The sequence below is a fragment of the Myotis yumanensis genome, unplaced genomic scaffold (assembly GCF_028538775.1).
Source record: "Myotis yumanensis isolate MYYU_CA2020_CCGP unplaced genomic scaffold, mMyoYum1.0.hap1 SCAF_11, whole genome shotgun sequence".
NCBI lineage: Eukaryota > Metazoa > Chordata > Mammalia > Chiroptera > Vespertilionidae > Myotis > Myotis yumanensis.
Window position 1 is genome coordinate 17,433,387 of NW_027223762.1, and position 27,820 is coordinate 17,461,206.

The 27,820-nt window shown below is 44.6% G+C and overlaps 1 protein-coding gene across 2 annotated transcripts in view; it reads left to right on the forward strand.

Moving 5' to 3' along the window:
• CRIM1 (cysteine rich transmembrane BMP regulator 1) overlaps positions 1 to 27,820 on the forward strand; it is a 179,594-nt gene that overhangs the window by 63,976 nt on the left and 87,798 nt on the right. For both annotated transcript variants that reach the window (XM_070429003.1, XM_070429004.1), the window contains exons 3-4: positions 15,977 to 16,219; positions 17,245 to 17,365. In XM_070429003.1, coding sequence (XP_070285104.1) covers positions 15,977 to 16,219; positions 17,245 to 17,365 — 364 coding nt within the window. The remainder of the gene's footprint in view (positions 1 to 15,976; positions 16,220 to 17,244; positions 17,366 to 27,820) is intronic.

A 27,820-nucleotide genomic window follows, 5' to 3' on the forward strand; every position in this document is an offset into this window, starting at 1 on the left:
CCCAAACTCAGTAGTGAGTTAGTAGAGGTGAGACGCCCTGTGTCCCACTTACTGTGGGCACGGAGTTGCCCAGAAACATTTGCACATGAAATAATGAAACCACTTTGGCTCTCTAATGTCTAAAGATATATGTTCCCCAACTCACAAAATGGCATTGAGGGGGTTAAATGTACAGAGAGTGAGAAGACCTCCACCATCAGATAGGTTTGTTCAGAAATAGTGTCAGAAGACACTTCAAACTATTTCACCAGAAATACGTTAAAGGTGGCTGGCTGTTGGATTCATTACTTTACTTAAAACTCACTTGAACAACTCCATCAGCTTTATATATTTCTGTCAGCTTAAACTTAGGCTGCTTATTTTTAAGTTGTGATTAGAAGTTAGTCTCAGTTCTTTTCCAGTGTAAAAAAAAATCAGTTTTGCCCGGCCAGTGTGGTTCAGTGGTTGAGCATTGACCCATGAACCAGGAGGTCACAGTTCGATTCCTGGTCAGGGCACATGCTCGAATTGCAGGCTCAATCCCCTGTGTGGGCTTGCAGGAGACAGCCGATCAATGATTCTCTCTCATCATTGGTGTTTCTATTTCTCTCTCCCTCTCCCTTCCTCTCTGAAATCAAGAAAAAAATATTTTTAAAAAATCGTTTCCTCGATTTAATAATTTTTACTTCGCGGTGACATAAGGAAGGATGGAAGTTAGATCCGGCAGTGCCCTTGGAATCGGTAAGTGACAAATCCTTCTCCGACTCAGAAGGAGACTTCCTGGTGACAAGCTCTGTTTCCCCAACATTCTCATCAGAGGCTCAGAGGTGGAGCCTTCTGGGTGCATTGTTAAGTGGGCAGGGGGTGAAAGAGTTAGGTCTGAGGTTATTGCTAAATAAGAACAACCATGACTTATGCAAGATTCATTTCTCAGAAATCAACGCAGTAGACCCTTGTGATTCATTGATTGAACATTCACGAATTCAATTATTCATGAAACAGTGACCCGAAGATCTGCGACTTGTAGTAATTTGTAATTGGAATCAGGTGTGCCGTGAAGTACCTATGCAGGAGCAAATCACTTAGCTGATGACAAGCCAACTGCCCAGTTGTTCTTCGCTCATTATCACATATGTAGGCATTCATGAACTGGTCAAAACAATTTTCTTTATAAAAGAAAGCCAGCTGTGAGGGCGGGTGGTAAGAGTGAAGAGGAGTAAAGAGGTCTTAGAAATAATGGTTCCTTACCAGAAAACAGAAATCTGGGACAAATTAAAAAGCTGGTATGCTGTATTTGGCAGTAGGTTGAATCTCAGAAATGCATAATACAAAAATGAGGAAGAGCAATTCCTAGAAATACCTCCGTGCGGGTACTGGCCAACGTGTAAAATTGCATTCCGGGCAGCTGTAATATATGGCAGGATGCACCAATTAGCGTGTCTGCAAAGACTTGGGGAATTCTCCTGTGGAAATCCTTAGTCTCTTCTATATTTCCATCTCTTTTTTTATAGGAGGCCCAGTAATGATATGGTGACTGAATAAATAGCCTTTTAAAAACACACCATTATTCTTGCAAGTCAGTTGAGATGTCTCGCATCTCTTGTTACTTAAAGCTTTAAGCTCAGGTAAAATCTAGCATATGTCCGTAGCCACTTGTATCAAATACTGCCTATGCTTTCTAAAAGAACATATAGCTGATCCATTTCTGTTAGCCTCCTAGGAAGAAAGCATCCTGAACAGAGAGGGCAAAGAAACAGTGGGATCTCCAAGTAGAACTAGAAATTGGGACAATAGTCCACCCAAATCCTGAGGTTTTGAGATAGCAAAATAACTCAGAGAAAAAGGATGGCTTCTTAATCTGAGGTGTGTGTGGGGGGGGGGAGGGGGGGGTTTAATACTGAAACTAGAAATTCACATACAGCAGCCATAAGCTCCCATTATCACTAAAGAAAACCCGTGGGATTACCTTTTCCACTTGTTCATATCTGACCCTCTGCGAGGCTCCTTCTCCGCCTTCCAAGGCAAGTTGTTATGTTCTCATTTATAACATGGACAAAAGATAGGGCAAACATAAACTCCGACTTTTAATACGTGACTTTCCTGGGGATGCGGATGGCTGTGCCTGCACAACAGGAAACTAGTAAGAAAAGGACGAGGAGTGAGTGGAGAATGGATAGAGAAGGCTGGCTCTCTCATTTGCTAGATGGGATCCACCGTGTCCTGATAAGACGGCAGGAGGAAGGGTCCTCTCAGTAACGGGGCAGAGTCTACATATCAGAGGCTACACAAATCAGAGTTCAGCTATCACCAGGTGCAGATAAATCAGGTCCCCCATGAAACCAGGGTGGCTCAGTGGTTGAGTGTTGATCTAGGAACCAGGAGGTTATGGTTCGATTCCCAGTCAGGGCACATGCCTGGGTTGTGGGCTTGATTCCCAGGAGAGGGCATGCAGGAGGCAGCTGATCAGTGATTCTCATCATTGATGTTTCTATCCTGTTCTCCCTCTGCCTTCCTCTCTCTGAAATCAACTTTAAATAATAAATTAAAAAACAAAACAAAACACACATACTAGGAGAAGAGCACAGAACGCTGTGTAAAATACGAGGAAGCCGTGGCATCATGAAGGGCTTGTTCACAGGTACAGGCTATACCAAGCAAGTCCTGGAAGCCCATATTCAGCCTCCACCCGAGGCTTCTCCTGTCCTTAATGCGGAGAGACCCTGTCTGGTATTGCCAGCTCCTCTGATCTTAAAGTTCCCACTTTTCTCTGGCTGGGCCTCATCTTCTGAATGGACTGGGAGAAATTGCCTGAGTTCTACTTCCTGGGGATGAGGTTGTTGTAGAGAAACGTGTGGTATGAGGCCCTAGGGCGTTCCGCATGGGAGCTGTCTCCTTCCGGGTCTTGTTACAAGTCTCCTGTGGGCACACAGATTGCCCTTGTAGTCCATCTTGGCAGGCCTGACCTCCATCCATTCACTGGGTGTTTGTTCTCTGAGGCTCAGAGGGCGAGGCTTTGCCTGCGTGGATGCGTAGCCTATCAGCACCTGAGTGGTGGACAGCACCACGGCCGCCCTATGACCGGAGGTTGCTCTTCTGACCTTTCTTAGTCACTCCACTTACAACGGGTTAGTTTTGGTTTGGTTTCGTTTGTATATTCAGCTGATATGATAAAGGGTCTTTGTGGTCAGATTTTTAAGCTAGTGTTAAGCAATATTAATTATTATGAAAGAGATGAGTAACTGTCAGGGAAAGATGCAGACTGCAGATCAAAGGGTGAGAGAGGTGGGGTGACGACTGTGACCTGGTGGAACTGGCGTAGGATTCTCCAGGAGACCTGGCTTCTGGCCCTGCCCCAACATTCATTAGGCGAGTGACCCTTGGCCAAGACAATTGTCTTCTCTAGGCCACCGTTTGCTCCATTACAGCTAACAATTTCTGACAAAGAAACCGGTTCTTTGACAAATAAGTCCTGTAGATAGAACCGTTTCAACATTTATATGCAAGAACAAGCATACTAATTCCTCCACTCCCTTGTAATTAAATCTTTAAATCTCTAATCCTTTTTTTCATACTTTAATTGTAAGAAGGATTAGATTGATTTGTTGAAAACTTTCAATTATAGAACATTTCAAAAGAAGCCCAGACGTTCTGCTTAAAGTTTATAAGTATGGAAAATCTAGCTCAATAATGGCTAAGATATATATATATATATAAAATCTTCTTGCTTTCATTAAGTGCCTCATACATGGTAGTTGATGATTAAATATCTGTGGAATTGCTAAATGATTAAGAATCTTTCCGGTGCTTTTAACACATTGATGTAGATGTTCGGTAAGAAGCACATGTATTGCTGCTTATTTTAGTGTTTCTCAAGTGATTCTTCAGGATGCTTCTTTAACTTTCATTCTTCAAAGGGCAATGTGCTTCCCTTGTTAATACAGTTTATTTTCTTAGGAAACTAATTTAGAGATTTCTTGTTGTCCCCATGTCCATGTGTCTATCATTCCCTTCTCTCATAAATAGAAAATTTTAATAGGAGATGTGGCCACCCTGAATAAAAACTACATTTCCCAGACTCCCTTGCTGGAAAGTGTGGCCATGTGACTAAGCTCCGGCCATATGAAGGGAGCAGACTCAATAGTGTAACTTTTCAGATTATGCCATTTAGAGTTGTGCCCTTCCCTTCCACTTTTCTCCCTTCCCAGTGGTTGGAATACTATACAGACAAGGGCTATACAGTAGGTATTGAGGAGCAAAACAATAAAAGGAACTTAAGTCTAGCAACTTTATGGAGCCCAGCGTCCGCAATACTTGCAAAGTTAAGTTTCATGACACTCTTAATTCCAAATTACCACAAATTCCTAATTCTTGGAGTGGGAATTTGTGAGAATTGGTTCACCACAGAGTCCTTTGTCTCTTTTAACTCATTCTTGTTAGACTTATTTATGGAATCATTATGTTCTTTGTTATATTTGAAAAGTTTTGGAAATACGCTGTATCCCTGACATGTGGGAACAGCCCCAACCACTAAGCAAGTGTTCATTGTGGCAGTAGCCCTCACTTCTCTTTGCTGCCCAACATATGGGGCTGAGCAGTCTGCCTGCTCCCTGCACAAGCTACTCTCTGAATTTTATCTCAGGCCTGAGATTGCAGCTCCATGCAGATTGCTGTTTCATATAGAAGAGGATGAGATTGGCTGGGGCTGCTGCTGTTCAGATCGGTCAGGTTCATCAAGCGTGTCACTGTCCTGTTGTACCTAGAGTCAGCTCTAGTGCATGTCTAGAGACAGACAAGTCAAAGGCTTATATAGACAGAAGCAGCTCTGCCTATGGGGATGGGAGGGGGAGATGATGGTAGAGCTTATAAGAGACTAAAGTCTTCAAACAGCTCTGGTCAAAAGCAGCAGTTGTCAAAGCATGATACCTGGACAGCAGCATCAGTAACCTGTGAGGTTGTTAGAAGTGCACATTTGGAGGCCCCGAAGCGGACCAATTAAAGTCAGCAACTCTGGAGGTCAGGTTCAGCAGTCGGTGCCTGACAAGTCCTCCAGCATGTGCAGGTGAAAACCAGTGATCTACAGAGCGCTGGAAAGCTCGAGAGTGCAGTGGAGACCCGGAATACTGGACCCAGGAAAACTCGGGCTGGGGGAAAAGGGCCAGGTGGAGAATGAGGCGAGGAAGCATTCTGTTCAGAAACAGGAGTACAAGCGAGTGGGGATTTATGCGAGACTGAGAGGAGTCTAAATACTGTCCCTCCTGTGTTTGGTACCAGGAGCCGATCTGTCCTGCTTTTGGTTCAGGCGTGTCTTCAGCCAGAAGTGCCTTTGCATCACCCCACATACACACTGGGATTCTGAAATCACTGTATTTTTGACGTGGAAAAGGGAGCTAAAACCCGTGCTGACTGAGGAATGGGAAGGGCTCTTTATTTAGCCATCTACCTCTCAGCTCTGCAGGCTGCACCCCACCTCGCCCTGGAAGAGAGGGTTTTGAGCCAGGAGCCAAGCCCTTTAATGGCTATGAAGCGGGGGGGGAAGGTAGAATTTCCATGTAAGGGCTAGGCTACCAAGAATATAAGTGCCTGTTTAATAAATTATTTTTTGAAATGCTTTTTCCATTTTGGTAGCTGAAGTTTGAAAAATGTTTGGAGTACTATAATTATCATTTCTGGGAAAAAATACAGCATTGCAGTATTTTTGTTTTTGCTGCAGGTCAAGTTGTAGTTCAGGGTGGAAAGTAAACACATCCCTTTGCTCAGCTGCAGTTCACATATTTGTAGTCTCCAGGTGCCCTCTTGGCAGTGGCAGTGGCCTAGGGTTTACACTGTGGGTACACAAAGAATACAAAGAAGGCATAGAAACCCAGGGCCCTTTCAGGGGCTTGGCCCCCAGTGAGGCTGATTAGGAAGTTGGTGCTGGAGCCCAAGGACCCGTCAGAAGGGTGGGTCAGAGAAAGAGTCGTGGGAAGGGAACGGGGTTGTTCTGAGAGGTGGTTGGCAATGAAGAAGTACTTTCTCACCAGGGATCACGACCTTCACTGCATAGGCCGAAATGTCAGGAGGCCTCTGAGTGGGGAGCCACTCATTACCGTTATACGCCATCTCATCCATTTGATGACTTTGTAAGCCGGGCTCATCAACGCATCTTGAATGCAGAAACGGCTGGGGAGGAATCTCCAGGGAAAACGACCTGTATCAGGCACTTCCTTCCTTCTCTCTGGGCAGAGCAAAGACTGATTTCTCAAAGAGTAGCCCTTTTTATAAAAAGAATTAAGAAAGTACTGGAGGCTGACAGAGAAACAGCACTTGAAAACTTTCGGCATGCTAACATGACTGTGTGTGGGGGCGGGGGATATATATCATATGTGTGAATTTCATAATTCAACTTCACTTTTATCAGCAATAGCAAACATTTAATGATGTGAATCTGTGCATTATATTGAAGATGCTGTACATTATATTGGGGATACTGGGTTTAAAATGAACTGAGAGGGAGAAGTGAGCTAACATCAGGGTCTAAGAGTGCCCCCTATGTGTGTGTGTGTATATGTCTACATATGAATACATGTATACATGCACACATACAGGGATGGGCAGAAGTAGGTTTACAGTGGTTCATATGGAAAAATATAATAATAAATACTACAAGAATAAATTCTGTTTCCCATACTCACAACTGTAAATCTGTTTTTTCCCACCCCATATATGCATATAAAATATATGAAATACTTTTTTATTTCTATAATGTAACATTTTATATTCTATAAATATAACATTATAATTCAAAGAATGTATATTTTTTAATCCCCTCAACAATCTTGTAGAATAAGTATTTATATGAGTATAGGAGTTTCTGAGATCTGACTCAAAGCCTCAGCTTCTAATAATTGATGATAAACAATCTGTTGTACGCTTACACATGGCAGGCATACGGCTACCTGCCATATATATTTTTTTCACTTAACCCTTATGACAACCTTGAGAAAACTGACACAGAGAAGTCAAGAAAGTTGCCTAAGATCACACAGCTAGTTGTAAAAAAGCCAAGATTTGAACATAGTTCTTTTAGGCTCTGAAACCTTTGTTGCCAACTAGTAACTACACTGACTCTCCTATAAAAGATAAAAATTAGCCTAAAGGAGCCCTTGTTACGTGGCAAATGAGTGGTGCAACGTAGGATTAACTTATTTTTAGTAAAACAAATTAAAAAGGAAGGAGGAAGAAAAAAAATAAATGGCCAAAATATTCTTTCAGAAGCCTGCTGTCAGATTTTTATCCATATGGGTTTTTCTCAGATGTGCAAACCCTCGCGAGGACTACCGTTGAGCAGTGAGGTAGCTGCTGCTCTTCACCGCTGGCTGCTGTGGTCAGCAAAGACAGAACAGTGCTCTGTGGTACTCTCCCTGTCCTTTCTTCGTGCTGTTCGGCACTCTCTTTATTCTTGGTGTCTCATCTTAATTGCGTAAGTGAGTCACTTCCAGGAACCTCTGGAGACCTCAGATCAGTGCCTAATATTCTTTGGAGTCCTTCTAAAGACGTTGGAGATCCATACACCACCTCAGGCACTCGGGAGTTTATTGACAATATTACCGACAATACCCTTGGTGTAACTGTTCCTGGTTTTTTAGAATCACAATAAGATCACATTTCTACTGTACTCCTCAAACTCTACAGTACTAACAAATACTGGAGCTTCAAGAAAAAAAAAGAACTGGCTTCTTCTTCAATTAAAAAATCATTCGTTGGTCCTCCTAAGGGTTTGGGAGTCCTTGGAACCTGAGTCCACAGGCAGAGCTCACACTCTGGCTGGAAGATGTTCGTCGAAGAAATCCACAAGCTCCAGGTGAAGACACCAGACCCTTCATTCTCGCGTCTTAAAAAATCCGGCGTTTGGTTATGCTTTTTCAAATCAATGCCATCATTACACAATGGGAGAAGCATCCCTTCCTCAGGGGAGGAAACCTGGAAGTATTTGGAGGGGACCCACCCAGAGTCACATAATCACTCAGCAAAGTAGAGGCTGTGTTTGTGTTCTGTAATGGATGTTGCCTTCCGTTTAAACACCACCCTGCGGAGTGCCTCATTCCGAGTGTTTATGCCTCTATGACATGTTCAAGCTGTTGATGAAGATTCCTCTTCAGATGTCGCTGAACTGACTGTACACATTTCGTTCATTGAAGTTTTTCCTCATTAGTCACTTGCCCCATTCTCTCATACCTTTCATTCCTTTTTTTGTGGGCTTGTGTTTATGGCCCAAAAAAGGGGGGGCGGCGGGGGCGGGGGGTGAGAACCACAAGAAAGGAGGGGCAGATATTTAGAGAAAGCTGTAGTGCATTAGGTAAAAATACCACTTTTTTGAAGTCAATCTTCACTTCTTTGCACATTTATCCAAACCATCCTTTGGCCTTATTTTATTGCCAGATTTTTAAACATTGCTACATTTTGAAAACTTGTTGCTGTGTATGAATATAGAAATGTAATTATTTGAATGGCAAATCCCTCTAGGAGTAAATTGAATACGCGTTCCTGATGTGAATGAACAGATAATGAAATAAAATGTCTCTGGCTCAAAATTCTAATAAGTTTTCATAAACTGTGATTTGAGATTCAGTAGGATACCTACATGCACATTTGGGATCCGACACTTTTTCAGAGTAAAAGAAAATGCTGGGGAAGTTCCCCGGGCGGAGGGGGTGGAGAAGGGGAGGGATCCGTATATGCTGCAGGTTTGAGAATCATTATTCTAGCTCTGTGGTTTTCAGACTGTAGCACGCATGAGCATCACGTGTGTGTGTGTGTGTGTGTGTGTGTGTGTGTGTGTGTGTGTGTGGCTGGGGGTTGCTCAGATTGCTGGACATGGCCCTGGAATTTCTAATTCTGAGGTCTAATGTGGGGTCTTAAAATGTGCATTTCCTATAAGTGCCCGGGAGCTGCTCATGCTCTGGTCCGTGGCCCACTGTTTGAGAACCGCCACGCTGGAGGCAGTTTGTCTCAATCTTGACAACAGCTGAAGCACCTGGGACTCTTGCTAAAATACAGGCTCTGATTCAGTAGGTTGGCTCGGGGGTCTGTGTTTCAGCAGCTCTCACAAGCTCCCCAGGGAGGCTAGTGCGGCTGGTCTGGAGGCCATCCTTCCGTAGCAAAGCTCTAATCTAAAGCATCATCTTCAACCTATTCAGTAACATCCTGGGCCATTCCTAGAGGTACAGCGGGGCTCAGCACACAGCATGGAGCACTCAGAGGGGTGGCAGCAGAGAGCTGGAGGGCTGCTTGGTGTTTCGCCAGCTGCCGTTTGAACATGCCCTTGGCTAAGCTCTATTGTCAATAGGGAACTTCACTGTACAGATTCCCAGTTTGCTTGGAGGACTAACACAGTGATTCTCAGCCCTGATCACAGGAGAATCTCCAGGGAGCGACAGAACCAGATGTTAATTTCCCAGGCTCCTCCCCAGGGTATTGTGGTTTGATTTAAGGTGGGATCCAGAGAGTGGGGTTCTTCAAAGTCTTGTAAGTGATTCTAATGCACAGTCAGCACTGGGAACCACTGAAGTGTTACATGTTGTAGTTTTACAGATCACATAATTTTTAAATTCCTATTTGGCTAATTTATGTTCTACTAGGATGCAAACTATAACTTTATTAGGTCATTGAAAACAATGTAATTGAGCAAAACCACCAAGAAAAGGCTCTGTGTAGATTCCATTGCTGTTAAATCCTAAAAGCAGAGTAAAAGAAAACGCTGGGAAAGTACAGCTGGGGTTTCTGAACGAGCTGAAATATGAAATATTTCTGGGACTGTATCAACAAGCCTAATTTTTTCCCCTCGGGGTTATGATTGTGCGGAACAAGTCTTCACCGCGAAGCTTGCCAAAAAAGGTTATGATAAAATCATGGAATGTGAATGAAAAGAATTCCCAGTGTAACTTTAAAGGAGTCAGCCTCTAAATTTTAAAATGTAGGGGTGGCATATGCCTTGCATTTGTAATAGAAGCTTTGGGAACAGAATAATCTCAGATATCAGAAAACGCCTCCTTTTATCGTGGGGTGGCTGTAAGGCCAAGGAGCAGATGAGGTTGGGAGGGCGGCTGGTGTGTGTGTGTGTGTCCAAAGAGATGAGGACACACCAAAGACCTGGCACCTCGTTTTTCTTTGTGAAGTCACTTTTGTATTCTGTATGTGAGCAAAAATCCAACCATTGACTCAGCACCCCACTTCCAAGGAGAGCTGACTAGGGAAGATGAAGTGCCTCTTGCTTTCAGCACGGTGGGCTCAGTGGGAAGAGTGTGGGCTTGGGAGCCTCTGCCACTTGCTCTGTGACCTTAGCCAAGCTTCTTAGCCTCTCTGCGCCTGCCGCCTCCGCTGCCAACTAGATGGCATCTCTTTTTTCACGTGGGAGTGCATAGGGGTGTGACAGCAAGTAGAGGCATGATGCCTCACACATAGAAGGTGCCCAGTTAGTAGAGATTGCTTTCATTTCTCTAGCATGGTTATGGGAATTACATTCTTAACAAGAAACGCCCATCAGAATATTTTTCTTGTGTTTATTGATTTTTTTTTTTTACCGGTGAATTACACTAGTTTAGATTTCTCCTTAATAGTCATGAGGTATATTTTTATATTTGGAGAGTAGGATCATTCTTGCCTTCGCACCTTCATTCTTGCTACTCCCTGCACCCGGACACTCCCCCCCTGCTCTTTGTGTGCCTTCTCCTTTCATTCAGGTCTCTGCTCAGGTGCCATGTCCTCCGACACCCGCCCCCTCACCCACCTGGCTAATGCAGTCCACCCTCGTCACTGTTTCTGCTTCAGAGCATTTATCACCACCTGGCATTAGGCTGTGTGGCTCTTTGTTTATTGTCTAACTCCTCTGGAATTGTAAATTCAGGAAGGCGAGGCCTTTGTTTCATTTCCTGCCCATGGAGGTCATTCAGTAAATATTTGTTGAATGAGTGAGTGAAAAGACTGGAGAGGACATCACTGGTTGCGCCTCAGCTGGTACCATGAGGAGATTTATCTCCCGGGGCCACCAAGCGGCCCCTGTGCTACCAGGGCTGATGCCTTAGCTACTCGGAGACTCCAAATTATAAAGGAGGAAGATTACCAGTGACGTGTGGGGAAAATTGATCACAGACTCTTCCCCTCTTTACTCTGTGTTCTGCCTACCAAATTCTGACATTGTCAGGTCTAATCAAATTGGGGTCCCTTGAAATAGCTATCGTCTCAGAATGATCCTGACTCTGTGTGTGTGTGTGTGTGTGTGTGTGTGAGAGAGAGAGAGAGAGAGAGAGAGAGAGAGAGAGAGAGAAAGAGAGAATATTAGAATATTAGGATGCATTTCAGGAAAGGACTGAGTACCCAGCAGCCTCGACTTTGTGGTTGCTTATCTGAATTTTATCAGTCCATTTTATGCTGCCTGTTTTCCATTAGTAAGTGTTTAGTATATCTGTTGTTTTTTTTAGAGATTTTGAAAGAGGAGGAAAACTTGGTAGTAAATGTGTGGTAATTCTATAAAAATGAAGTAGATATAATTAGAATCTGGCAGTATAATTTTTCTCTTCTCTTTTTTCTCTTCCCATCTAGTAGTATTTTCATTTTACTTTGGTTTTACTTAAATGTGTGTTTAAACTGAATACTCTTGAATGCGTTTATTGCGTAGATCATGATTGCACTTTTCCCTGTTGACATACGGACCTGGAGGTCTGTAGTTGGCCAACCTGTAGTCACACTAGTTAAAATTACTAGGAGTGGTACGAATTCTCCAGTATTATTATAATTAATCCTGGGTGACCCTGTCAATATTTTAAGGGCTAACCTGTTATAGGAAGACTATTAAAATAATGAAACTACCGGATGGTCCCTTAATTACCTCTATTGCAAGTGCTACTGTCACTTTAGTCTTGGTATATCTAGGGCAGTTTTTGTTGGTGATGGGTTTTCTTTTCTTTTTTTTTGTATTTTTGTTAATGTGTTGTTGGGGTTTTTTTGGTTATTATTAAAGATTCCAGTTTCAAAGTGTTGTTGCCAGGGCAACCAGGCTGCAAAGCTTGTTAATTAACTTAAGTATTATATGTAGACATCATAGGGGAAGTGTCAGGAGAGAAGAGGCTTCTTTTCAAATGGATAAAATTAAAATTTCAGAGGTAATGTCAGAAAAGCCTTCTGAATGATGGAAAATACATGGTGTGGCTGTAGTTTTTCTTCTCGATTTCTCCATGGAGGAGATGATATAGAGACATAATGAAATGCACTGGAAGACGTATTTAGAAACAGGCTGAGAAAAAAGGAATCAGAAAAACAATTCCTGATGCTGTGGTAACCCTGGTTGGGTTTAGGTGACAGGCTGCTGACTGGTTGGGAGAGGGGAAGACGCTGGGTGAGTAGGGTTCTGGGTGCTCTGTTGAAAGGTGAATAGAGGGTTGAAGGAAGAGAATAATAAAGCTACGAAGGTTAACAATTACAAGATAAAAAGAAAGATATAGATCTTAGAAATCGAAATTATTTGAAAGTATTATTTTATAATTTGTCAAGTCACTATATAACTTGAATATTATGCCTGCTAGTCATAAAGTAAACAACCCAGTCTTGAAAATTTAAAGTAAAAACCTAATGTTAGAAACACAAAGAGAAGTCATGGGTACATAGTGGGAGGTTTGTATAGATCCCTCCTGGAAATTAGACTAAAAATGTAAAATACAGGGGATGTGAATGTCAGAAAAGCTTGATTTGATAGATTTGTAAGTTTGTAGCCAGTAAACAGAGAACACATTCTTTACAAATATCTATGTATTTTAAAGTTGGCCATAGGCCACATATGCCAAAAAACACAAGCACGCAAACAAAACAAAAACACTCACAGAAGTAGAACATTGTATAGCCTACATTCTCAGGCAATAAGACAATATAACTATAAATTAAAAATCTAAAGGAAAGCCCCCCCTCCTCAAAAAAAATTCATTGATGCAGAAATTCAACAGCATTTTTCTAGAAAGTCTTTATTACAGAAGAAACCAAAGTTGAGTTATAGATTATTTAGAAATGAGTTACATTGGGAGTAATGCATATAAAAAATTGGAATGTAACCAGAGCAGTATTTGAATAAAGTATTAAAATTATTAACATTTCTAAGAAAATAAAACAAAAGCAAACTAAGCATTAATCTTCAAATACTAGAGAAAAAAAATCAATGAAATAGTTAGCAAGGCAAAGAAGGAAGAAACTAAAAAAATTAAAAGAATCGATGAACATATAAACTACAAATAAGAAAGTTTGATCAATAAAGCCTAAAATGAATTTGAAAATCTAGATTAATCAGATTGAATTTCTGACTAAAGTATGTTAGTAAGAAAAGATTATTCTAAAAGAGGTACAACATGTGAATAACAGTCAAAAAAGAAAACTGTCGCTTCCTACTTTAAAATAAAAATACCTAGTTGAGATAGTTTCACAAGTGGGTTTTTATGAAAACATCATAGAACAGATAATTCCTGTATTATAGCTGAGAAAGGTAGAATGTGAAACAGCTCATTGAGAAAGTTAGTGTGACTCTGAAAATAAGACTGGATGAAGCTAATACACACACAAAGGAGAGAGCTACTGGTTAATATTAATCAAGCTTATACATTTTTTAAAATTTAATTTTAGGAATCAAGTCCAGCTGGATCTTTTGAAACAGGTTTATTCTAAGAAGACAAGGATGATTTAATATCTAATTGAGTGTATTAGTGAATTAAAGGGAAAGCCTGTATGATCATCTTGAGAAAAGTTGAAAAAGCACTTAATCAGGTTTAACCCTCATTTTTAACATTCCTAAATCTTTTTCAAGGGGTGTTTTTGCAACAGTATATCACAATTTCTTAAGGCCCTAACTGCAAAACACACATCAGTAGATGACAGTGTTGGGACTGTTTCGAGAAACATAAAGAGCAAAATAACTAGGAAGATCTAATATGTTGGGTTTTAATGAAAACAAGTTTTATTGGTGCATATGTTTGAAAAGTGATTATAGATACCAAATATTTTACACAATTAGAATGTAATAAAATGTGATACAGAAAAAAATTAATTTTGGCCCATTAACAAGAGTGGGAATTAAGAGCTATTTGCAGTTAAAGTCACAGAACTCTTATTAATTATGAGACCATGTGTTTGTTGTCAGCCAGATACGCCATCTCCTAGGTGCAGTTTACAAACTCCACCTCAGTTAGTCCCCGTACAGTCAAGATTCACTTTCTCCTCCTCAGCCTTTTGCTCTGTTCTGCCCGTTCTGACCAGGATCCAAGGGTGGAATTCCTCTTTCCTACTCAAAGCGGTTGCCTGTAGTTATTATATGAAAAGAAGCTATCTGCATCCTCCATCTATCCTGCTGCTGCCTCCCTGCCCCCGTGCCCATCCTGTGACACACGGGTGTGCCTACCTCTGCGGGGATGCTCTCCTCCCAGCCATCTCCGCGGCCCAGCCCTCACTCCTTCAAGTCTTTGTTCAATTATCAGCTTCCCGCCCATGCCTGTTCTCACCAGGTTTTCACTGCTCCCTCTTCTTCCATGCATCCTCATTCCCCCTTGCTCTGTTCTGTTCTTCCCCCTGTAGCACTGACCACCCTCTACTATCTCTATAGTTTGCTTAGGCATAATGTTTATTGTTTATTTTCTATCACTCTCTACTGCATTCTAAGTTTTTTGGGGTCAGGGATCTATGCTGCTTCTCTTTACGGGGTGCCCCAGGCTGCAGGAACAGCAGGAGCTCAATAAGTATGTTTGAATGAATTTACTAGAGCGATGAGGATGAAGACTTCCCTGTACTATGTTTTGATTGGATATGAAGGAGTTAGATAAGGAAGAGGGACAGTAAATGAAAGATACCGCAGTTGAGGTAGGAAACGACCCGAGGAACACGTGGCTTAGGAAGTAGATCTGCTTTTGTGCGATGAAGCACCAGGAGAACTGAAAGCGAGGAGACCGGGATTCTCGCCGTAGGTTCACCGCTGACCTCGGGCGCATCGCTTCAGCTCTGGGCTTCAGCTTCTTTATCTACAAAGAGAAGAGCGTTTTTAAGCGAGAAGACTGTGAACGAGGTCTAACCCTGCTTTGTGATTCTGTGCGGGTTTTACATGAGGAAAGACAGAGCTTATGATAACATACCCCAATACTACATGGTACCATCTTTCTCCCCTTCCCCCAAGGTCCTGAGGCTGCTATGATGTGCTGCCGGTTTATTTCCGTCTTTCCTCAAGGACCTAATTAATGTTGGTGTAAGTTTCTTAAAAACGTAAACGAAGGAGCTGAGGAATGGACTGATGGCTCCGGAAACTAGGGCTTTGCTTGGTCGGTTTTTGTTTCTAAGATTGAGGTGCAGCGATGGATCAGTGCATCCTACTAGAGAAAAGAGAATGCGGTGCATTTGTTGGATCTCTGCTGGAGACAGAAACATACCAGATGTCATTTAGGGAAATTACATGGGAATTTGGCTCGTCGTCCACCTTACTGAGATTCCACATCATAGAATCTTAATAAGTTCGTCTCCTCAACAATCAGAGCTCTTCCACGCTGATTGTCATGTACACCGTCTCCCGTCCCTGAAGCAGCCGTGATTTATGTGTGGGTCTATTTTGTTATTTAAGCGTGCACTCTTTTCAAAGAACAGCCCTCAAAACTCCCTTTAAGTGCAAGGATCTCTCATTTAGTCAGGGACTGAGTTCAGTGTTCCGATTCTCCTGGCCGTGTAGGTGTCTTCCCTTTGCCTGTCTTCATCTTGGCCAACACGCTGGACATTGATTATTCAACACAAGTGAGAGGGAAGATGGAGATAGGGGCAACTTCAGCCTCCCATCCTGGTGTCTGTGAGCAGATCTCGGGAGAGATGTCATGGTTGTGAGGGCTTTCACCAGACCGCTTCCTCTCCCGTCCTCTTTGGTTAGTCATTGGATCGCTAGGATTGCGTGTGCTTCTGTGGAACGCGCCCCACAGCCTCCCGGCACGTGCTAAACTTTGTCTCTCCCATTTAGAAGAGAAGCCGGACTGCTCCAAGGCCCGCTGTGAAGTCCAGTTCTCCCCGCGCTGTCCTGAGGACTCCGTCCTGATCGAGGGCTATGCTCCTCCCGGGAAGTGCTGCCCCTTACCCAGCCGCTGCGTGTGTGACCCTGCGGGCTGCCTGCGCAAAGTCTGCCAGCCGGGATACCTGAACATTCTAGTGTCAAAGGCCTCAGGGAAGCCGGGAGAGTGTTGTGACCTCTATGAGTGCAAACCAGGTATGCACGCGCCTGTCTCAGCAGCCGCGTCCCTCCGCAGCAGCCCCGCCTCTCCTTCCGCATGCAGACGGGCATTCTCGCCGGTACACTGTGCTGTCTGTCGCTGTGGGCTAGAGGAGCCTGACTTCTGGCCTCCTCTTCAGAGAAGCAGAGAAATGATTCCCTGCTACCACAGTGCCTCCAGAGAGGGACCCTGTCTGTTTCTCTTTTCTTCTTCTTTGTCCCCCTCAATGTCTGCTTGATGGGAGAGGTGGGGTTAAAACTTACGGTACCTGCTGCTTCCTTCCCCCCAGAAAAGGTCCGAGCCTTCATTTGCAGATTTAGCTGTTGCTTTTAATGATCACATTTAAAATAACCGTCATACATAAAACAGAAAGTTATTTTTAGGTGCATACAGGCATCAGAATGCCAGCCGTTCCGTAAGGGAGTGCTCAGCCCTGATCTTCCCTCTTGCCCGTTCCCCGCATCCATCTGTTGGCTCTGATAGCATGTGCCAAGTCATCTTTGGCTGTTCACTCACCTTCTTTGCCACGTGTGATCCGCTGCGGTGTCCCGGCTGTTTCTTGCTTTAGGTTATTTCTAACTTCCTTGGTCTTCTGGCAGTGTATCTTGCGTGGTCTATGGGTAGGTTTAGGCTCTAGTGATTTCCTCTTTACATGTCTCTAACCATTAGTCAGATTTCTTTTGCCTGCTGGATAAATGCTTCAAGCAAAACAATCCTTTGTGCATCTCTTGAACTGTTTTATTAGTAGCGCATCTACCCACGTAACCACCGTTGGCTTAATGCTCTCTCTGCGTCTTCATCTGAACTCTTAAGTGTCTTGTCCCCTGCTCTCCTTGTGCGAAGACCTGGGACGCATTACCATTCTCGAACGTTGAGTGAACTGAATGTGCCCGTGTTAGGACAGGCTTCTGGGAAGCGAGGCCGCTGCAGAAATGTGTCCCGAGCCAGGGTTTCATTTGGGGACTCAGTCAAAATGCCAGTACATGTCACAGTAAACGGTGCCTCTGTCTGCCCCTTCCAGTGTTCAGCGTGGACTGCAGCACTGTGGAGTGCCCCTCCGTTCAGCAGGCCGTGTGCCCCCTGGATAGCTACGAAACTCAAGTCAGACTCACAGCGGACGGTTGCTGCACGCTGCCAACAAGGTCGGTCTGTCCTCAGTTAATGAGCTTCCTCCTGTCTTGTGTGTTAGCATCCTGGGAGGCAAAGTTTCAAGCATGCAGTTTGTTTTCCCCAACAATTAGGGAAACCTGATCTTCTTCCGTTTCTGCGGAGAAATCACTGAACTGTTACTACAACTTGGTATTTACCTGTGTGGTTCCTCGGATCCAAGCCAGGTGTTCCCAGGGGTAGTCACTAATCCTCACAGACCCTTCATGTCGGGGTGTCGTGCACTTCTGCAGACTGAGAACTGTCCAGGCAGACATGCCCCTCAGGAGGTAGCCAGGGAGGCAGCGAGGTGTCCATCCATAGCGGGCATGTCATTCGATCCTCTACAGTGACTCTTACAGGAGCTTGACCATTGTGACCACTAGGATGAAACCCTGCATCATGGAGTTCTCCCCAAGGATTCTTCACATTTGTAATCACATCTACCAGACCTATTGCTGGCAGAGGCAAAGAGGAGTCTATGTTTTTGCAGTACTTTCTGGAGTAACAAACACATCTCTCTTTGGCTTGATGGGGAGAAAAAGGGGCTGGCATTCTAGTCGTAGCAGCAGGACATCCACTTAGCCTATAGGATGGGCTCATCCCCGAGCGTGAAGGGCTGCAGGTCTGTAATGAGGGACTTCTAGCCCCACCATAGAGCTGGCCCTTGGGCTTGGCTTTTGGGAAGACCCTGCTTGGATGCAGGGGGCTTACATCCTGCTCCTTCTAAGATGCTCTCTCGCCCTCTGCCATGACCTTCCCCAGGCCACTAAGACATCATTTAGACTATGTCATCTCATTCTTTTCAACTTTTGCTCTACATTTACTATCCAGCACTGCCTTCTTTCACTCTGTCTCCCTCAGTCCCAGTGCCAGGCACTTGGCACCTGTATTTGTTGTATGAATAGTTGTGATTATGCAGCTGGGAGTATCTCTGATCCTTAGTGAAGGTAAGTACCCGTTATTTGTCCGTAACTGGAATAGACTTTCCAGACTGTTCTGATAATTACTTCTTTCTTCTTCCTTGTCTTAAAATACACGAGTTCTTTAACACCACCTCACCTTTGTCCTGTCCGAGACCCTGAAATTCTCTCCGACATATTTGACATGACTTCCCTGTTCCTTATACTGTATCATAAAACAGATACAAAAGCTTCTGTGAAGATAATGTAATAGTGGCACAGCCCCTTCTTACGATACTGTGACAGGAGAATTTGCGTGCAGATGCTTGGAAAGGGGTGAAGCATCGTGCAAACATAGGGTATTACTAATCAATAAAGGAAGGGAGTGGAGCATCGCTGAAAGTAGCAGATGTCCCTTCAAGGTCTTTATGAAAAGGAAGGTGGCGTGGTATATTCCAGAACCCAATTAATCAGAACAAAGCCAGTTGTTAGTGAACAAGCCCTTCAGTGAGGAAAAGGGACAGCCCTCATTCACTGCGATCAGGGTAATGTAGGACCATCTGCGCGTAGGAGGCACGCCAGGGGCTCGGAGTGGGTAGAAGCTACGGGAAGACCTCTTTAATCTCAGTTGAAGAAGAAACATTTTCTCACAGCTAATGATGTGCTGTAATGAATTGGGCTGCTTCCTGAGATAGTCTGAGCTCCCTGGAGCTGGAGACGGTTCTTTCTGTCTGGATGGCCACCTGCCAGGAATGCTTAGAAGAAATGTGATGTTGGAAAGGAGGTTCAGCTAGAAGCCGTCCGTCTTTCTCTCCAAGCTTCTGTGAGTCTGGTAAACATAAACCTTAGGATGGTTATTACTGTAGGGACGTGGTTTTTGACTTTGCATTCGGAACTAAGGTGTGGTCAGTGGAAGGTGCCTCTGATGAAGGAAAGGGGAACATGGAGAAGGAAGTCATTCAGGCTCCCACTGTAAATTATTTGCAGGGAAGGGGTAAGTTCTCACAGCTCTTTAGTTTCCTGCGCTTTAGGTAGTCGGTGACCCCTGCTTCCCGCCCCCGCCCCTTCTCCACACACATCCTGTGTTTCCACCTGACATGGCCCCTCCCCGAGCGCTCTCACGCTCCCTGCCTTTTGCGTTTGCACTTGACTCCTCTCCCCCTTCGACAGCTTTCACTCCTCCTTCTGGATTGCAATTCCCTCTCTTCAAAGTGTTTTTGGTCTTCAGCCCCTACGGATGACTTAGGTGTACCTCCTCTGCTCCCTTTTAACTTAATTCCCGTGCGTCTCTTTATCATAGCACTTTAATAATACATAACATCGTTGATTCTTTTTGTCAGCTTTTTTCCCACTCTGTGATTCTCAAGGGAAGAGAATATTTTAGAGGCTCTAATACCTGGAATAGGACTTGATGTATACCAATCTACATTTATTGATGAATGAACGAACGAACAAATGAATAAACAGATGCGCCCACTCTTAGGCATAATGACTTATATGTTGAAGAAGAGGAAAATTATCTTCCTGCCTTGGCTCACTTTAAAACCCTGCAGTTTTTCCCCAACCCCCTTCTTAATGGCCCAGTTCTCAATACCCATCCATTCCAAACACCAAACTCACCTTTCAAAGCACAGGGTGCCTTTATCTCTCCCTTCCACCTTTTCTAATATTGTTCATTATGCAGGACTCCAATTAAATCCCACTTTACCCACAAAGGTCTTCATGCTTCAGCCAACTCCCGTCCCACCCCGTAGGAACTCCCAAAATAGACCTTCCCATGTGGCAGTTCATCATATACTTCCTTGCATTGTTCTTGGTGTTACATGTATGAAGTCTTGTCTCACCAACAAAAGGATGTTTCTAAGGTCAGAAATTGTGTCTTTCTTTTCCTCTGTGCATGCAATAAATACTGAATAATTGCTAAGTACAGAATATGTTCAGACTGTGGCTTAACCTAGTTTAGCATATTACATAGGTACCTCCTTTCTAGGGAGGACAATAGACAAGTCATACTTTGACAAGAGAATAAAAACCCAAACAATCATGTGGAAATGGAAATAGAAAGAAGAAAGCCTCGTAGGTAGTAATAGTGGTAAAATTTTAAGAGGGAAAAAAACAAAACAAAAAAACGACGTAACTTTGTTCCTATGTATGAACCATGTTCAAAATTTGCTCTCATAAGCATGATGTTTAGACATAAAGAAGATCATTGTAGAGCATGTAAAATCCTGTTATAATTATTTGACCTTTACTAGCATAATTGGAAAGAGCATTGCTAAGAATTTAGAGCCATCTTAGATAACACTGATTATGTGGAGAATTCAGAGGGGAAAGGCCCTGTGCAGTTAGGACAACATCAGATGAAATATCAAAGTTTGGCGGTAGAGACTCACCTTGGGTGAAAGTAACCACCCTTTTTATAAGGATACTAGAGGCCTGGTGCACAAAAATTTGTGCACTCGGGGGGGTCGGGGGGTCCCCCAGCCCGGCCTGTGCCCTCTCGCAGTCTGGGACCCCTCGGGAGATAACGACCTGCTGGCTTAGGCCTGCTTCCGGGTGGCAGAGGGCAGGCCCAATCCCTAGGTGCAGCCAGCCCCTGGTCAGGCTCAGAGCAGGGCCGATTAGGGAGTTGGGGCGCCACTCCGTCATGCACAGAGCAGGGAGGTTGCGATGCCACCCTCAGTCACGCTCAGGGTAGGGCCGATTGGGGGGTTGGGGCACCGCTCCCTGTCACACTCAAGGCAGGGTCGATGGGGAGGTTGCGGCGCCACCCCCTGTCACGCACAGAGCAGGGCCGATCAGGGGGTTGGAGTGCTGCCCCCTGTCACACAAAGAGCAGGGCCCATCAGGGGGGTTGGGGCTCCGTACCCTGTCATGCACAGAGCAGGGCCAATCAGGGGGTTGAGGAGCTCCCCGCTGTCAGTCACAGAGTAGGGCCAATAGGGGAGTTGGGGCACTGCCCCCTGTCACACACAGAGCAGGGCCGATCAGGGGATTGGGGCGCCGCCACTGTCACACTCGGGGCAGGGCTGATGGAGGGGTTATGGCTCTACCCTGTCACACACAGAGCAGGGCCCGTGGGCGTGGGGGGTGGGGGGGGGGGGGGCGCTGCACCCTGTCACACAAACAGCAGGGCCGATCAGGGGGTTGGTGCGCTGCACCCTGTCAAACACAGAGCCGCAGGGCAATCAGGGGATTGGGGAGCTCCCCCCATCAGGCACAGAGCAGGGCAGATAGGGAGGTTGTGGCCCCGCCCCCTGTCACACACAGAGCCGCAGGGCGATCAGGGGGTTTGGATGCTGCCCCCGTCACACTGATCCCGGTGCCGGGAGCCTCGCTGCTCCGCTGATCCCGGTGCCAGGAGGCATATTACCCTTTTACTATATAGGATAGAGTCCTGGTGCATGGGTGGGGGCCGGCTGGTTTACCCTGAAGGGTGTCCTGGATCAGGGTGGGGGTCCCCACTGGGGTGCCTGGCCAGTCTGGGTGAGGGGCTGAGGGCTGTTTTCCGGAAGCGAGTGACTGAAGCTTCCAACTGCTCCTTGTTTTCTTTTTTTTCTTTTTATTCTGGGCCAGGTTTAGCTCTGAGGCCTCGCTGCTGAAAACATCGATACAATGTTGCTAAAGTCCGGCTGAATGAAAGCCGGTTTCTGGGGTTTTGTTTATCTTCTTATTTGCAACATAGTACATAGTTGCTTAGAGTTGTAGCTAAGAGGCCGGCAAGTGAGGCGGGGAATGTTGGAGTCCGCAGTCACTGCAGCAAGCAACCCTCATGTTCGCTTCCAACTGCCTGGCTGCCGGCCGCCATCTTGGCTGACAGTTAATTTGCATATACTCACTGATTAGCCAATGAAAAGGGTAGCGGTCATACACTAATTACCATGTTTCTCTTTTATTAGTGTAGATATTATGCCTTCCATAGACTACAAAAGAAATGTGTGGACTTTCTCCCACCTTATCTTAAAAAATAATCCTCTCCCTCCTTCATTTCCATCCGAATGGAATTGCCATTCCCAGTGAGACTGTGTCACCTGTTCAGGTCGTTTGCTGCCCTGTTTTGGGGTGAGTCCTCGCTCAATTTCTTAATTTTCTTTAGAGTTGTCTCTTTTCCGTTCAGTCATTCACTCAGTTATTCGTTCATTCATGAATTGAGCCCTCACACGTGACAGACACTGACTGTAGATGTGCTTTTCACACGTGGGTATTTCCTTCCGTGTCTGCCCCTGACCACTCTGGTTTTCCCACCTCCCTCTGCCCTTTCTAAGCACAGGTTATGCCTTCGTTCCTTGCTGCATCTCTTCTTTCTCATAATGGCCCATCATCCTGTGTTTCTCTCTTGCGGTGTTTCATCCTGTTTAGACAGCATTCTTATGTGATATAATTAGCTTTTAACCATTTTTAGTTCTTCCCTCCCTCGGCTTGGTCTAGGTTTCCAGGCCCCCTGCCAATTCTTTCCATCCTTTTCTCCTCTCTTGGCACTGGACTGTGATGGGAGCTCTATGGCAGCTCATCACACCTTTCAGAAGGTAGTGGAAGGGAGTGAGTGCCCTGGGCCGTACATTGGGCCTAAGCACTGCATGATGACAAGAAGGAGAAATGGGACTGTCCATGTGGCTCATGGCACTTGAGTGTCTTTGGAAGGCCTTTTGTATGTGTGCGTGCAAACACCTCCAAGCAAAAGGAAGCTTACAGCAAGACAGTTAGGGTAGTCACTTTGATCCCAATGACGTCTTTGCAGAGAAGGAAAAACAAAAAATTCTGTAAGTAGCACGTAGGTAGCAGTACCAAAGACAGCTTAACTGTGTACTGTGCCTTGCTGTTTACAAAGCATTCACTTTGGTTATTCTCATTTTATTGTCATCTGGCTCCATGAGGAACTTATGGACATGAAAACGGGTTGAGAAATACGTGACTTGTGCAAAATCATAAGTGTTCTCTGGTACAAGGGACAGAGCAGGTCCGAGTCTTGAGCCCACGTTCTTTGATTCAAAGGCCTGTACTCTCACTGCAGTTTTTTTGATGATTGTGTGTATGTGTGTTTTAAGTCAAGGAAATATATCAATGAATATGAATTCAGGTCTCAATGAATATGAATTCAGATCTCATCCACATACTTATTTATATCAGCATAGTACATATTAACACGATATACATATGCTTCATTTACTCATTGCTGTGTAACAGGCACCATCAAATGTAATAGCTTAAAACAACAATGACTTATTATTTCTCACAACTGTGTGATCTGGGCTGCTCTTCTATAGTTAGCTGGCAGGTCCTCATCTGAGGCTGGGAGGTCTAAGGTGATGTCACTCACATGTCTGGGAACTCAACTGGGATGGTTGGGAGGCCTCGTTACCTGAAGGCAGAATTGAGAGGAAGTAGCAAAGCCTTAAGAGACCTCTTGGAAGTCACACAGCACCACCCCCACCACATTCTCTTGGCCAAAGCAAGTGACCAGGATAGCCCCGATTCAAAGAGCCGGCAATAGATCCCACAGGAGAAACGGCAAAGAATCTGTGGCCATTTTTTAAGCTGCCACAGCATACGTTTAGTCATGTAGGTGCTCGTTAGATTTCATTTTCTGGTTGTAGAAAGTGGAGGGCTGCAGATATGTGACCCTTTCCCAAGGGGAATGTCCTTCTGGCCCTGGGGCTCCCGTCCTCAGGTGTCCTTCAAGCAACCTGGTGGTTCAGCTCCTTTCCCTACCTTTCTGGGTCTCTCTTCCCTTGCCCATCAGCAGTTCACCTGGGAGCAGACTTGCTCGAGGAGCCTCGGAGCACCACCTCAGCTTTAAGTATCATTTAGCCAACCTTTCTTTTTTAACTCGCCTCCTTCAGGAATGTTGTGATTACCTAGTTAAACTCAGTGCTCTCTCATCACCCGAAGGGAATGCCACAAGACCTGCCTAATGAAACCAAGTCAATTCCAAAACAAGCCCACAATAAAACTTTTCAAAGGTGTTGCATGGAAATTCTCCTCTATAGTGGTTGATTCAGTAATGGTTGTCAGAGGGAAATGGACCCACCAGATGGGTAGAGGGTAGACCCAGCCTGGGCTGTACACCTGGGCATCCCATGTTCTCCTGTGCCAGCCAGCCCTGCCCTCAGCCCCGAGGGGCTGTTTCTCCAGAGAGCTCCTAGGACACAGTTTTTGTCTCTACACTCCTCACTCTTTGCTATCTCCAGTGTGTGTGTGTGTGTGTGTGTGTGTGTGCCCGATTTTACAGAATCTTCCCTTGACCCCTGTGACTTTTCACCAGTCTTTTTAGATACAGGCTTCCTGGGTAGACATTAACTAGTTAAACATCTAGATAGTATTACCTCTCTACATTATTCACTTTCACTGTAACTCAAATGAGGTTTTCAGTACCCTGTGCATTTTGATTTGTTACATAACTATTTTTATATTTTTATTAAGATGAATGAGGGTCATATGTTACTGACAGTCACCCTTTCTAAATTTATTTTAATGAGATTTGTCCCAAACTTTTTGTTCTGAAATGTTCTGTTATCAATTTCTGTCTATAAATAGGCATTTCTTAAAAGTTATGGAGAAAAATCCAATTGGATTGTTTTGTGGTGGAAATAAGTCATTGTTTATAGTGTTCAAACTTAAAACAGGGTTTCTCCTGCTCGAGCCCAGCACAGCGAGCCCAGCTCCCTGGCTCCGGCCTCTCCGACTAAAATGTCCCGTTCTCTTTCAGAACCTGTACCTGGAACAGTTATATCTCTTGCTTTCTGAGACACACACACTCTTTCCCCTCCACCAGGGGGCAGGTTGTATTTTATTTTTAAATCAAGATATAGAAACATGTTAAACTTTTTCTTAGTCCAGCCCTAGCCAGTTTGGCTCAGTGGCTAGAGCTTCAAACTGTGGACTGAAGGGTCCCAGGTTCGATTCTGGTCAAGGGCACATGCCCCGGTTGCCAGCTCGATCCCTAGTGTGGGGATTGCAGGAGGCAGCCGATCAATGATTCTCTCTCATCATTGATGTTTCTATCTTTCTCTCCCTCTCCCTCTCTGAAATCAATAAAAGTATGTTAAAAAATGAAAGAATTAGTCTAAAAGAATTAAAGATTTTCTATGATATGTTAGATAAATGTTGACTGCTATGTGACTTTGCAGTGGAAATGTAGTTGAGCCTGAACCATAGAGCTTACACAGGTGTGCACATGCGCGCGCGTACACACACACACACACACACACACACACACTCTTCCCCCTCCACTAGGGGGCAGGTTGTATGGCTCTCCCATTTCAGAGATGGATCCTCACCCGAGGAAGGGCCCTGCCCAGTGAGTGGCAGAGCCAGGCTGTGCTGATAGTACAAGCCACACCAGGCAGCCCTGTCCTGTCAGCCTGAGCCCCTCCACAGCCCCACTCAGAAGGCTTAACAGTCCATGTCCTATACTTTGCTTTGTTGTCCTCTGTGAGCGAAGTACATGTGAACAAACTGTCCAGCGGCTAAAGAATCCTCCACGCATCACGTGGCACCGTGCAGAGAGCACCTGGCTGAAGTTGAGCACCAGAATCCAGGCCCCTTTCTGCATGAACTTGGACACACCTCTCACTTCCTCTGGGTCTGCTTTCTTATCTGTGAAAGAGGGAGGAGAGGAGGGATTTGATGACCGCAAAAGTAATTTCAACCTTGACATTGTTTGACTTTCCCAAACCCTTTAGAGGGAGGAACCCACGCCGCTGGCAACAGGAGACTCCTGGGAAAGGAAGGAGAAGGAAAGTTTTAGAAAATCCCAGTGTCCCACAGATAATGGGGAAATACATGATTTGCATAGTGAGAGGAAGGGGAGCAAGTCCAAATGAAGTCATGAAAGAGTGGTGGTTACTTGTTTTTCTAATTTTTTCCACTAGGAAACCTTAGAAATGGCAAAATGAAATAAACGATTAGACTAACGATTTAAACCACAGTCATCAGCGCTGGTTGAATTGTAGAGCTGGGTGATAATCCAATAAAGGAGATTGCCGGTTACATTTTTTAAATATACCTATGAATAGATAGTTCCTTATATAGCAGATGCAGAGGCGATCTGACCAAAGGCTGAATTCATGGTATAAGGCTTTACTCTTAGAAACTGCTTTCCAATAGAACGTGGTTTCTACCAGCTGTACTTTCCCTGAAGTTCTGTCTTTGTCTCCCTTCCCTGTGTCTCCTGTTTATTTAGGTCTTCCATATTCTTATTGGAGTGTTCTGTATTTCACACACACAAACACATAGACACACAGAGCATTGCCTTTGGGGAGGAGTTTTAGATTCTTTGTTCCTAACTTTGATTGGACCATCACTTTCTTTTTCTCTTAAAACAAAAAGCAATCTGCTGAATTAAGTTCCATGTTTTTGTTTAAGCCTCAGTTTTGTTTCTCTCTTACAAGACATTCACCTTAGAAGATAATTTCCAACTCACACCCTGTCGTTTTTCATAATAGCTCCAAACTCTGTAGGTCCAGGAAGTGAAGTAAGATAAAAGGAAGGATGCCAACCCCATTGTAGCTGAGATATGTCAGATATACAGGCCACAACCAGAGCAGCAGAGAGGAACTCACCTTCTCCGTAACATGCACGAGTTCATACTGCTACTTCACGTGGAAGATCGAGGATGCTTCGTTCCCATTCCTCTGTCCTGGCTTCTTGGTGCGATACCGTGTTTTGGTGACGGAATCTTAGCAGATTGCTAGCACACTGCTTCTTGTGAAGGATACAGATATTTCGGAAAAGAGCTTCCAGAATTCACAGCCTGAAGTTGAGTCATACCGGATGAAGCCAGCGGAATGGAATCTTTGGCAGATTGTCTCTTCCCTTCAGAAGCACTTGAGTTGAATCGGAATGAATCTAGCCTCAAAACTACAGTGAGTGAAAACAGGGCGCAGATTGGAAAGTGCTCAGTGGGGGACCTTATGAAAGACAGAGAATCTGGGGCTTGGTGTGGGGAACGGCGACGAATAAGACTGCCCAGGCTAGAAGGAACTCGACAGCTTAACAGATATCACCTCAGCCAGTTCCAAACAGCTTCAGGCCTTTGGAAAGTGATAAGAGAACGCACACCAACTGAGTAGTCTGCCCTCGAGAAAATTAATGGATGTCTTTGTACCAAATAAGAAAACCTGAATTTAAGAAAAAGCCATAAAGTAATAATGCCAGCTCTACGTCCAAAGTAAGAAACCAAGGACCTAAAAAAAAAAAGCACACAGGGAATAACTAGTGATAATTTTTCATATCCCTCCCTATTTGCCTGCATTTTTAAATCTTAGGATGACACAGTTCCCATCTTACTGAGAACTCGGTGGATTCTCTTATTCCTCTGCTCCAGTAACGTCTGAGTCATCCCTTGCTTCTGAGTAATAGTGGTGGAGGGACAGTGTCAAGAGTGCTTTCACTTTGTTTGCTAACCTACTTCCACTTGGGTGGTTGAGCTTCCCAGAGCTGCTCAGTTGGCTCTTATCTCCAGAGCCTCGGCCATCATCCTGCTGTTTAAATCTCTACAAGGGTGTTGGGGGCACGGGGTTGAGGATTACTCAGGGTCGGGAACACGGG